Source organism: Camelina sativa, chromosome 19 (genome assembly GCF_030686135.1).
Source record: "Camelina sativa cultivar CO46 ecotype springtype chromosome 19, ASM3068613v1".
Lineage (NCBI taxonomy): Eukaryota > Viridiplantae > Streptophyta > Magnoliopsida > Brassicales > Brassicaceae > Camelina > Camelina sativa.
The window spans coordinates 3,336,195-3,347,753 of record NC_141898.1 but is presented as its reverse complement, the minus strand read 5'-3'; the positions used below and the strand labels follow the sequence as shown (position 1 = coordinate 3,347,753).

The 11,559-nt window shown below is 36.9% G+C and overlaps 3 protein-coding genes, 1 non-coding gene and 1 pseudogene across 5 annotated transcripts; 1 reads left to right on the top strand and 4 right to left on the bottom strand.

Annotated features, from left to right (window-relative positions):
• Nucleotides 1-400: 400 nt before the first annotated feature.
• LOC104764515 (F-box protein At3g07870) lies at nucleotides 401-1,998 on the bottom strand. Its single transcript, XM_087502280.1, has one exon. The coding sequence runs from the start codon at nucleotides 1,681-1,683 to the stop codon at nucleotides 424-426; it is 1,260 nt and encodes a 419-aa protein (XP_087358406.1). The 5' UTR covers nucleotides 1,684-1,998; the 3' UTR covers nucleotides 401-423.
• A 1,174-nt stretch (nucleotides 1,999-3,172) lies between these two features.
• LOC104764513 (U11/U12 small nuclear ribonucleoprotein 25 kDa protein) lies at nucleotides 3,173-4,977 on the bottom strand. Of its 2 annotated transcripts, none has more exons than XM_010488056.3 (5): nucleotides 4,744-4,977; nucleotides 4,533-4,638; nucleotides 4,351-4,450; nucleotides 4,117-4,233; nucleotides 3,173-3,562 (listed from the first exon to the last, which is right to left on the bottom strand). In XM_010488056.3, the coding sequence occupies exons 1-4, from the start codon at nucleotides 4,952-4,954 to the stop codon at nucleotides 4,138-4,140; spliced, it is 513 nt and encodes a 170-aa protein (XP_010486358.1). In that variant the 5' UTR covers nucleotides 4,955-4,977; the 3' UTR covers nucleotides 3,173-3,562; nucleotides 4,117-4,137. The 2 variants fall into 2 exon arrangements, with proteins under 2 accessions (XP_010486358.1, XP_010486359.1); XM_010488057.3 differs by having other exon boundaries at nucleotides 4,121-4,233.
• Nucleotides 3,729-3,852, bottom strand: LOC147920097 (small nucleolar RNA snoR130). Its single transcript, XR_015592001.1, has one exon. It is a non-coding gene; the product is annotated as a small nucleolar RNA snoR130 (small nucleolar RNA).
• Nucleotides 4,978-5,263: 286 nt separating the features above from the next.
• LOC104764512 (exopolygalacturonase-like) lies at nucleotides 5,264-7,291 on the top strand. The gene is made up of 4 exons (XM_010488055.3): nucleotides 5,264-5,702; nucleotides 5,781-6,089; nucleotides 6,175-6,690; nucleotides 6,818-7,291. Exons 1-4 carry the CDS (start codon nucleotides 5,442-5,444, stop codon nucleotides 7,064-7,066), a joined length of 1,335 nt encoding a protein of 444 aa, XP_010486357.2. The 5' UTR covers nucleotides 5,264-5,441; the 3' UTR covers nucleotides 7,067-7,291.
• A 1,485-nt stretch (nucleotides 7,292-8,776) lies between these two features.
• Nucleotides 8,777-11,034, bottom strand: LOC109130772 (uncharacterized; annotated as a pseudogene).
• Nucleotides 11,035-11,559: the final 525 nt, after the last annotated feature.

Genomic DNA, 11,559 nt, shown 5'->3' with positions numbered 1-11,559 from the left:
AGATCGAAGATCACTATTGGTTATCTATATTTATATATACACAATTTTTTCTTTTTAGTGAAAATTATATGATTTGCGTGATTTGCGAAAGCCTCTTTTTTTTTTCTTCTATGATAGTATATCTTTAAAGTTTGCTTTATCTAACTTTGTTTTTCTTGTTATTAATTATTTAGATCTAAATAAATATATATATGCTAAGAGATTTCCCATTTTCTTCTTTGTATTGCTTGGTGGTCGAGCATGCATGGTAAAAAACAATATTAGCATACAATTAAGCGATACGATTAAAGGGCACACGATCTTGGGTTAGTACTAATTAAACAACATCTAAAAGTTAAGAAACAAATTACCGGAAAAGTTTATGAAATCATATTTACATTTAACCAAAAGATCTAAAAACTAATATAAATTTCAGGCTTTTGATTAATATAGTTTTATCATAAACGGTGTATCAAACCAAGACAATGTTCCAACATGAACAACAGTATGAAACCAATTAGGCAAACCATGGAAAAGAAGATCTTTAAATTTACCCAATTTTGGATCATAAGCCACAAGAACCCTACTCTTATACTCCAACAAGATCTCTCCATTCTCCAACACACATAAAACCCTAACCACTTTACCATTATCAGTGTTCTTCCAAATCCACATGGGTCGGTCAAGATTCTGCTTTAGCCCCTTTGGCAAGTAAGTCCCAATGCTATACTCTTTTCCCCAAGATTCCTTAACACCGTAACTCTTCATAACCCATATGTCCAATTTGCCGTAGTTACCATAAACGACCGCGCAAAGACGCCCTTTAAGATTCACTAGCCTATGGTTGGTCCGGTTTAGCCCACCACAGTCCGGTTTAGGTATCTCTATAAACTCTTCATCTTCGAGATCAAATGATACGAACTTACGATCCGGCACGTGCCTGCGAGGCCTTGTCACAAAATGTAACCTCCCGTTGACCAAAGCCTCCGATGAACGCTTCATAAACTTATAACTAGGAGCTTTGCCTAAGCTTCTCCAAGACAAAGATTGATCTTTCCTTGAGGACAAGGTTAAGATCTGAACCTCTGATTGCTTGTACTGGATTCTACCCCGAGCTCTGTAAACACCGTTATTGCTACTACTAGTAGTACTACTACCTCTGAAGTAAACTATCTTCAACACTTTGTATTCTTTTGTCGTCTCATGGAATCCGAAACCGAACACGAGTTCTTGGTCGTGGTACTTGTTGGAACATTCGGGAAGCTCCAAGGAGTTTGTAGTGAAAGGATTGTAGAGGTAGAGTGAGTCGTTGTAGAGAGAATCAGATAAACAGAGCAAACCGTTACATGATCCCACAACGTTGAACTCGGGCATGGAAGATGCGAACCTTAAGGTGAATTTTTTGGTCTTGATGCGTTTCTCATCTTCTGATAAGTCGAGGAAGTGAAGACCGTTGCGTATTGGGAAATCACAGTGAAGGAGAAGACATGGTTTTGTAGGGGAAGAAGAGACACGACCGTGGTCAGTCAAAATGGATCTCCAAGATCTGCAAACGAACATAAGGCGAGCTATGGAGGAGATTGGTAGCCGAGAGAGTATGTCAGCTACAATATCTCCGGGAAGGGATTCTAGTAGTCCTCCTCCTCCTCCTTCGTCTTCATCATCGGTGATCTTTCTCTTCTTGAAACTCTTCTCTGAAGCCATGAGAATGAAGAGAACCAGAAGCAAGAGTTTGGTCTCGAGATGGAGAGAGAGAGAGAGAGAGAGAAGACGAAGATGATGGAGGAAAAAAGGAGGGTACGTTGAATAGGCATCACATAATAATAATTCTCTCGTGGATTTTTTTTTTTTTTTTTAATATAATTTTCTTTAGTTTTTTTAGGATCAAGTGAATGGAACAAGAAGTGATGATGATTGGAGAGATCTAGACCGTGGGATGAGATTAGAGTTTGCGGATTGTCAAAAAGAAGAGAATAAAGAAAATGGGAAAGAATACAAAACCAAAAAAAAAAAAAAAAAAAAAAGTGTGATGATGACAGAGCAACATTTAATTAAATAATTAGTTTTCTTAAGACTTTAATAATAAGAACAAAAAAAGAAGTTGCCAACTCATGCAAAAGTCCTCTCTTTCCTTTTACCTTTTTTTTTTTTTCTTTTTATCTAAGGTGTTTTTATATTGAATTGTTTTTTTAGTCGTTAATATACAACTATCTGACCTTTTTGATTTATAAATAATTTGTATACTTTCAAATTTTTTTATTGTTTTTTTTTCTTGAGAAACAAAATGCCTTTTATTAATTAGAGTTGCATTTGTTCGTTTGTGGTATATAGATCACATTAGACTTTTTTTCCAGTTAATTTAATAAGACTTCTTCGTGGATTTTATGTAAGTTAATGGGTGAGATAACATTTAGTTCAAATCCTTTGTTGAACTTTAAAGATATTAAACTATGTGTCTATTTGTGTTGCTGGGTTTCAGTCATAATTAGCGTGTAAAGATAAGTTAGATGAAGAGTTTGGATCAAGAGATCAAAAAGTAAAAAAAAACTAAACAGAGTTTTATAACTACAAATTTTTCAGCTCCATTGTTATTTATTTATTTATTTTTCTGTCTACAACTCTACATGGTAACGAAATAAATGCAATTATGCAAATAGTAGTAGATTTTAATCGTTAATGTCCAATTCACCACTAAATATATAATTAATAATCACTGACTCAAACCGATGCTATGACTATGAGTAAGTAAAAATAAAAGAAATGGTGGGTGGGGGCAGTTGTGCCGTGAGTGTTGGTTCTTCAAAAGCTAAAAGAAACATTTTAGTAAGAGGTACACAAGTTTCCCACCACTTGTAGGTTTTTTCCAAACGCTAAATACCAATCTTAGGCTGTAATTATATGATTTAGCATCGGAGAAAAGACATTTTCGTAGGCCCATCTATGTTCAAATTCAAACATTACGCACTATTTACCAAATTTTTAAATAAGAGATGTCTATTATTAATATGTTTGACTTTGAGATATTACCGTGCCCTTGTAATATTTAATGCTTGTTAATTAAGCTTTGTATCACCAAACCAATAGCTGAGAACACGCATACGTCTGCATTGCGCTTTGGACAAGAATAGTTGGGTTGAGCTACCAAAAGCATCTCAGCTGCAGACGAAATATATGAAGTGAAATGCAGTGGAAATAAAACAAGAATCAAATCTCGAATTACCTTCAGTTTCCTGGTTTATTAATTATGAAAAGATAGCAGTTTCTGTTCTGTTTTTTTATTCCACATTGCCACCAATAATTACAAACTATCCACAACTATTATTTACAGAGTCTAACACTGAACCAGTCATATACAGAGAGAGTTAATAAATCAACTCTCAAACTCTGATAAAGATCGGGTCCCTCACGTGTTGATGGTAAGATCGCTAAACCATATAAAAGGTTCTCAAGATCAGTTGTTGCCACTAGCTGATTGCTGCGTATTGAGATGCTGGTGAGTAAGGTGCGATTAACCACATAAATATGTTGGTTTTGATCTCAATTGTGCTGAGACGACGACTATATGTCTACTCCACCAGCAAGCCTGGTCAAAAACCCACCAATTGTAATAGCACAAAAGTAACTATAAAAATAGTCTATACTAATGGGAAAAAAAAAAAAGAATCGACGTGTAGCACAATGTCTCAGAATACCAAAAAAAGAAAAAACAGTAAGAAGAAGAAGAGCTTTCACTTGGCTAAGAGATAAGAAACCCTCAGAAATTGCCAAGTATCTACAAAAATGGTTCCTCTAAAACCTCCATGGAAAGTGTTTCCAAGAGAGGGAGCCCCATTTGATCACCGTTCCAGATTACTAAAATATTCATCACAGGGAATCTTAACTTTGTTTCAATGTTTGTTTAAAAAACATATCAGACCTAATGTCTCTCAAATCAATTGATCATTAGGGGAATAAAAAAAAAAAAAAAAACTCTAGTAGTTCTTGAAATGATTTCATCTCTTCTTTAGTGTCTTATTAGGATTTCTTAATTCTTAGCTCAAGGCGTTGAATGACAAAACCAAGTTGAAGCAAACCTACCAATGCAATCTAACATTCTAACATGTAAAAAATAAAGATAAGGGACTTAGTTTTAGTTACCAACATATCAATAAGGGTGGTTCAAGAAGTCTTGTGGAGTGAACGAAAAAGACGATGCTTCTTCCTCTTGGAGTGTCTCCCTCGACCCTTCTTCATCACATATGGCATGAAGGTCACCTGTAATCATGATCAAACAAAACATGATTAGCATACATATGATTAAAAAGAGTTGAACAACAGACACAACAAAACTAACTCTAATTCAGAAATGGGGAGGTGATTAAAATTCAAAACCTGAGAATTGTTCCGGACTCCGACATCTTGAAGAAGAGCATTATCGTCAAGCAGCTTCTCATTATTGTACGAAAGACAAAAGTTTGACCATACATGCTTCCTGCATATTCCCAAATTAACAAGTTGTCTGTATTACGACGACAAGAACTAGAAAAGTAAAAGGAGAAGGCTACAATATATACCAAGAAATGTGGCGATGACCCATGTTTGCTTGCTCCATTTCGTTAACTTTCTTCTTGATCAAAAGCTTCAGATCTTTCAAAGTAGCTGAATTCATGACGGCTACATCTGCCAAGGAATAAGCAAACAAGTAAAGAAACGATACCATGGTACAATTTTTTTTCACAATGCACACCACATGTTCGATAAAATGCCAAAACCAAGTAAATATACCCAGTGAGGAGCCGTCGAGCTTGATGACGGAGAGACGCATAGCGCTTCCCTTTTCCAGACTGACAAGAGTGACGACATCGAAAAGTGTTGGGTTCCTCGGAACGTCGGCGAGAATCGGATCGGCAAGGAGACGAGACAGAACCGATTTAAGCTTCTCTCTCTTCGTCTTGACGTCGTAATCTCCAACAACACTATCGCCGTTCTTCTCCATTCCGTTATGGCTTTTTTAGGGTTTGTCTAATGGGTTCTGTTTTTATTCATTTGTTTATCTCACACCAAGCCCATTAACCACTTCACGTTTAGGCCCAATATGAGATTCTCCCTCAAATCTATAAGTATTAACTTTTTTTTTGCAACAAAGTCGAAAAAATAAAATAATCAAATTGTGATGACCCTAAATGGGGTACAAGTTTCGTCAATGTTACAACATTATGACACAATCCATGTATAGAAGTTCATAAATAGAAAACGCACCAAGTCAAAAGGGATCAGCCACCACAATCCTCGGATATATTTTTAGCTACGAAGGAGTTTGTGGTTTTGCCATCTCCCTTTGCTCCTTATATAAAACGGACACTGAAATCTCAGAAAAAAAAACACATCAACAAACATAAAACAAAAAGAAAAGAAGGAATAAAGGAAAAAAACAAAAAAAAACAAAAAAAAAAAATCCATTAAAAAAATTTAGAAAACAAATAATGGAGGGTTTTTGTATAACAAATGGGTTGTTTTTTATCGTGCTAGTGGTTATGGCCACCTTAGTAGCAGACGCAACACCACTTGTTGATAAAGCAAAAGATGCAGCTACATCAGTTGGTGATAAAGCAAAAGATGCAGCTACGGCAGTTGGCGATAAAGTATCTGGAGCAGTACCTGGAGCGGTACCTGGTGGACCTAAAGCAAGTTGCGATGTTAAAGTATTAGGAGCCAAAGGAGACGGGAAAACTGATGACTGTGCCGTACGTACCATATATTGTATTATTATTCGATTTTGTATGCGTTAACAATGAATCTGACTCAAATAGATTCATGTATAGGCATTTGCGAAAGCATGGACAGATGTGTGTGCAGCAGGGGGGACACTGATAGTGCCAAAAGGTGAATATTTGGTAGGAAGCTTAGAACTCAAAGGTCCATGCAAGGGTCCAGTCACTTTGGAATTGAATGGCAATCTAAAGGCTCCAGCTACGGTCGCGGCAACTAAACCTCATGCGGGATGGATTGAAATTGACAATGTTTGTGATTTCACGTTGAAAGGGAACAATGCTATTCTTGATGGTCAAGGTGCCCTCGCTTGGAAGGTCAATGACTGCGCCAAAACTGGCAAATGCAACTCTCTCCCCATCGTAAGCACATTCAATTTTTATATACATTTTAGAAGTTTTTGTTCATCAAATATATAACTCATTATATTTATGTGTTTTGTAACAGAACATCCGATTAACGGGTCTAACAAACTCGAAAATTATGGGCATTACGTCAACAAACAGCAAACTTTTCCACATGAACATCATTAACTGCAAGAACTTAACTCTTGAGAATATTGGCATTGATGCACCTGCAGAGAGTCTCAACACCGATGGTATCCACATCGGAAGGTCCAACGGTGTTAACTTAATAGGGGCAAAGATTAGAACTGGAGATGACTGCGTTTCCATTGGAGATGGTACCGAAAATCTCCTTATTGAGAACGTCGAATGTGGACCAGGACATGGTATTTCCATTGGAAGTCTTGGATTGTATCCTAATGAGCAACCAGTGAAAGGAGTCACCGTGAGGAAATGCCTTATCAAGAACACTGACAATGGAGTTCGCATCAAGACATGGCCTGGATCTCCCCCTGGTATTGCCTCCAACATTATTTTCGAAGATATCACAATGGACAATGTTAGCACCCCCGTTCTCATCGACCAAGAGTATTGTCCACATGGAAAATGCAAAGCTGGGGTAAGTAACCTAATCAAATCAATTAATACACAAAATATCTACATTAATTTGATAGATTTTTTTTAAATAAAATATTATATATAGAGCAAAAACTTAAATTTCATCTCTTTAACTAATATGCATGAAGGTACCATCTCAAGTAAAATTGTCGGACGTGACCATCAAGAACATTAAGGGCACATCAGCAACAAAGGTGGCTGTGAAACTAATGTGCAGCAAAGGATGTCCTTGCACCAACATTGCCCTCGCTGACATCAACTTGGTCCACAATGGTAAAGAAGGACCAGCTGTCTCGGCCTGTTCTAACATTAAGCCTGTTCTCAGCGGAAAGTTGGTTCCAGAAGCTTGCACTGAAGTCGCTAAACCGGGTCCTTAAATTAAAGTCGCTTGTCCACCATGCATCCATCCAATCTGGTGATCAGTTAGGGTGTGATGAAATTTTTTTGCAATATTTTATATTTTACAAATAAATAATAGTCCCTTCAAGCTTGATGTTTATTAGTTGAAGAGTGACTCATGGTTGTATAGTAATGTTTTTGGGAATTTTGTGAGAAATGCTACATTGTAGATTGTTTTTTTCCAAAAATACCACATTCTTAAACCTTTTTTTGTCAACCTCAAATGAGCCAACTAGAAGAAATATTGTTTACATAGTAGTAAAATGCGGTAATGTGCAAACTCGTCGCACCAAATCATCCGTTTTGACATTAGATCTACGGGGAACTAATGATAAAGAAAAGGAAAAGAAACCCCCTTGTCGATCTCGATCTCCTCTAGATATGCTGAGAAAGTCGGCCACTCGTGAGGTGAAGACACCATCTTCACCAGGTCGGAGCAGTCGGTAAGGATGAAGACAACGTCTTGGACACATGCGCCTAACATGTATTATATTGCCTAAATTGGTACATCCACCTCGGTATGTAGACAAGAGAGACTTGGTCGTAGATTGGATGTTCCCATAGATGGGGCGCCAATATTTGGTGACAAGCAGAACCACCTTATACCAACAAAATTGTCGCTCTGCTTCCAAGAACCATACACAAAACAACGATGGACCGATTAAATGGATTCCTGAGAAGCAAGAAAGAACAAAATTTAAACTCCACCTTCCGTTGAAACATGAGGCTCACACAAAGAATTTGTTTGCAGTAATTGCCATGCTTTTGCCTTTTCTTCCGCTAATCTCAGAACCTAAGAAAGATCATTTACCGAGTGTGCATATAATTTATCATTTCGAGCCTTCTAAATATACCACATTATCCAAGGAAAAGCAGCTGAATAACCTCCCTTGGACACACTCCAAGAAAAGATGGTCTAGATTCGCATTTTGAACCATTTATAAATGTCACAATTTTAAAACATTCCATAATAACATGAAACAATAGACAAAAATATAAAATTTATGTGAAAGTACCTAATTAGTGGACAAAGGCAACAATTTGTCAATAATTTTAATGTATACGAGTCAATGAAAATGATTTAAGCTTGATGTCAAATTTTTTGTTTCCATCACCGAGAAAAACTATTGGTGGAATTACTAATTTAGAAGCGTCAGAGATGTAGTCTCAGAAACCTTTGAAGTCATAATTTTTATTTGCGGACAACAATTGTGAAATGGACAGTTGATCACATTATGCGGACATACACATAAATAGTAGAAAAATTGTTATCCACCAGTATAAGTTGGGTTAGGATCTGTGTTTTAAATGGCGAGAGGCGAGGTGAGGCAATGAAGGTCTGGTTTGCGCTCTGAGCCTAGGCGTTTGGCGCTGCGCGCCTTTGGTGGCTGAGGAAAGACTACACAATAAAAGAATTGTTAGTCGTAATATATTATTGATATCTTAGCTATATTACTACAATTTGTGAATCTAAAATATGGATATTATCATTTGAAACATAGAGAAAGAGACAACCTAATAATAATAAAACTGAGAACTGAAAACAAAACAAAGAAAAAGCCAATCCAAACAAAATTTAGAACTGATAACTGAAACAAAACAAAGAAAAAGCCAATCCAAACAAAGTTTAAAACTTTAAAATAAAAAATTCATCTCATGATTCTCCTCATAATCATACTCAACATCTTCTACACCCACTTTTTAGTGTCCTCATCTACTCCTGTGAAATCTTCTTCAATTTTATCCTCATCATCTTCATTAATCAAAGCTAGTGGAGTTGGAGATGGCCTTTGAAATGATCTTGGAGCTGGAGTGGAGCTTGAGGCTGTATTCTTCCCTTTCTCAGCTCTACTTGCAGATTGTGCTAATGCTTTTTTTTGCCTCTAGTAAGGTAGTTAGGCTCATTAGCTCCAGATGCTTTACTTACCACACCCCATGTTAAATCACCATATTCAAACACTTGATCATTATACTCAACAGTAGACTCCTTATCCCTTCTTCCTACCAACCACTCATTACAATCGTCAAAATCTTCTAGGATGATCATATCAATGGTGTCTTTCATTTTGTAATGGTGTTGTAAAGTGTGATTGTACTTAACAAACACCAAGTCATTGAAACGTTCTTGAGCCAATCGATTCCTTTTCTTGGTATGGAGATGATGAAACACGCTCCAATTTTTCTCACAACCAGTTGCACTACACGTGAGACTAAAAACCTTTATGGCAAAGTCTCTAAGTATTGGTGTAGATCTTGCATAAGAAGACCACCACTCAGCTGGTTTTTTTCTTTTCCTTTGTTTTTTCGACATGAGAATCCCAAAGAGTCCTGAAGCATTTTTAAACTCCGTCAACTCTCTGTCTATCTTATCTTGAGTTGCAATTTCAGAAACCAACCTTTCAATAGTGCTGTAGAGACCTTTCACAACCTTTTCACAACACCCCACACTCTTCATTATACTGAAATTTTGGATTCAAAAGTAGCTAGCAGCATGCAAAGGATGATGGAGTTGACAATCCCATCGCTTATCAAAGATTGCAAATGCATATTTCTATTGTTCGTCTTTCTCATTGAAGATCTTAGCAATGGTCTCTTTAGCCCTATCCATCGCTTCGTAAATGTACCCCATAGCTGGTTTTTTCTCTCCATAAACCAACCTAAGCACCTAACTAGAGGCCCAGTCAATTTGAGTGTATACAACACACTGTGCCAGAAATTGTCCTTCATGATGAGCTTTTTCACGTTCATTGCTCCTACATCCTTCGGCCACTTGGAATCATTCCATTCTTGAGTAGTTACAAAACTCCTCAAGCTTTTCTTCTCCTTGTGATATTGCGCAAGTGTGATGAATGATGTAGCAAACCGAGTAACTGCTGGTCTTTGTGAATTTCCTCATCATATTCACAAGAGAAGTGTGACTATAAATGTAGCCATTTATGTAGATGCAATTCTTTATTGCAGACTTCACCGAAGGAATTTTTCCAATATCCTCCAACATGAGATCTATGCAGTGGGCTGAACAAGGAAGCCATTACAGATGTGGTCATTTAGCCATTAGCAATTGGCCTACAATAGTAACAAAACACAAATCTGTGTTAGTATCAGTTTGAAAAAGAAAACAAAAAAAACTGAACCTTCTAAAATTTTTAAATAATAAATTCACCAGCTTTTACATAGTTTGATGCATTGTCCGTTATCACTTGAAAAACATTAGATTTCCCAACTTCTTCCATCGTACGATCAAACTTATCAAACAGAAAATTAGCATTTTCACATTTGTTGAAACATCAACTGATTTGATGAAAAATGATCCTTTTGGCGAGTTAACAAGAAAGTTAATAATGTCCTTTTGAACAACGGAATCACGCCATCCGTTAGACATGATTGAACAACCTTTAGTTGCCCATTCTGTTTTCTGTTCCACCATCAGTTTTTCTGTTTCTTTTACTTCCTTCTTCAAGAAAGGAACGCGTAGCTCATACATAGTTGGTGGTTTAAAGCCAAACCCATATTGACCAACTAATTCAAGTGTTTCTCTAAAACTATCAAAAGTAATTGCATTAAACGGAAACCCTGCATCATAAAACTACTTTGCAATAACAGCACATGCTTTATTAGATTTTCCAAAAACTTATTTTCTGTCTTTTCTTCCTTTCAAGATATCATGAGGAGTTGGTTGAACATACCTATCCATTGGACTCTTACGTTTTTTGGAAGGTGGCTGACTAGGCTGAGCTTCATCTTCCACATCATATAAAGTGGTTTGTGGTGGCATCATTTGCGTAGTGGCTTTAACTTCAGCCTTGTTAAGCATGAAAGTTTTGACTTCTTCCTTTACATTATCTCTAACTAAAGTGCAGGAAGTAACATTCCAATAAACACCAACAATATGCTGTTTTGCATGTTGAACTCCACCATTTGTGACTTTCTTACAGAAGATACACATAAGCTACCATATTTATCAGAAATTGGAGTGGTATATTCCTTACTCGATCAAGTTGCTTAGTAGAATCACACATGATGAGGAGTTGATGAAGAAAGAAGAGTAAGAAGAAAAAGTAGGGAGAATGGAGATTTGAGAGTCGTGAGAAGAGGCTGGAGAGGTGAGAGAAGAGGCTGGAGACGTGAGGAGTTTATATGCACGATTTTTTTTAGGGTGTTTTCTTTTTAGCAATCAAATCACGTCTACTTATTTTTCGGAATAGTACAAGGCAAGTAAATTTCAACCATTTAACTATCATTATCTTTTTTTAATAGGCGCAAGGTGTCCTGGAGCGCGCTTCACGTCAAGGCGTCAAAGAGCACGCACCTTTGCGCTATCGCCTGGCCTCATCTACTAGAGGCGATGACCCTTGAGCCTTACCTCGCCTCACGCCTAGGCTACGCCTTTTTAAACACAAGTCAGGATATTCTCATCATTTGGCGTAGTCTAATAGCATTTAATTTTTAAGAATCATCATAAAATACACTT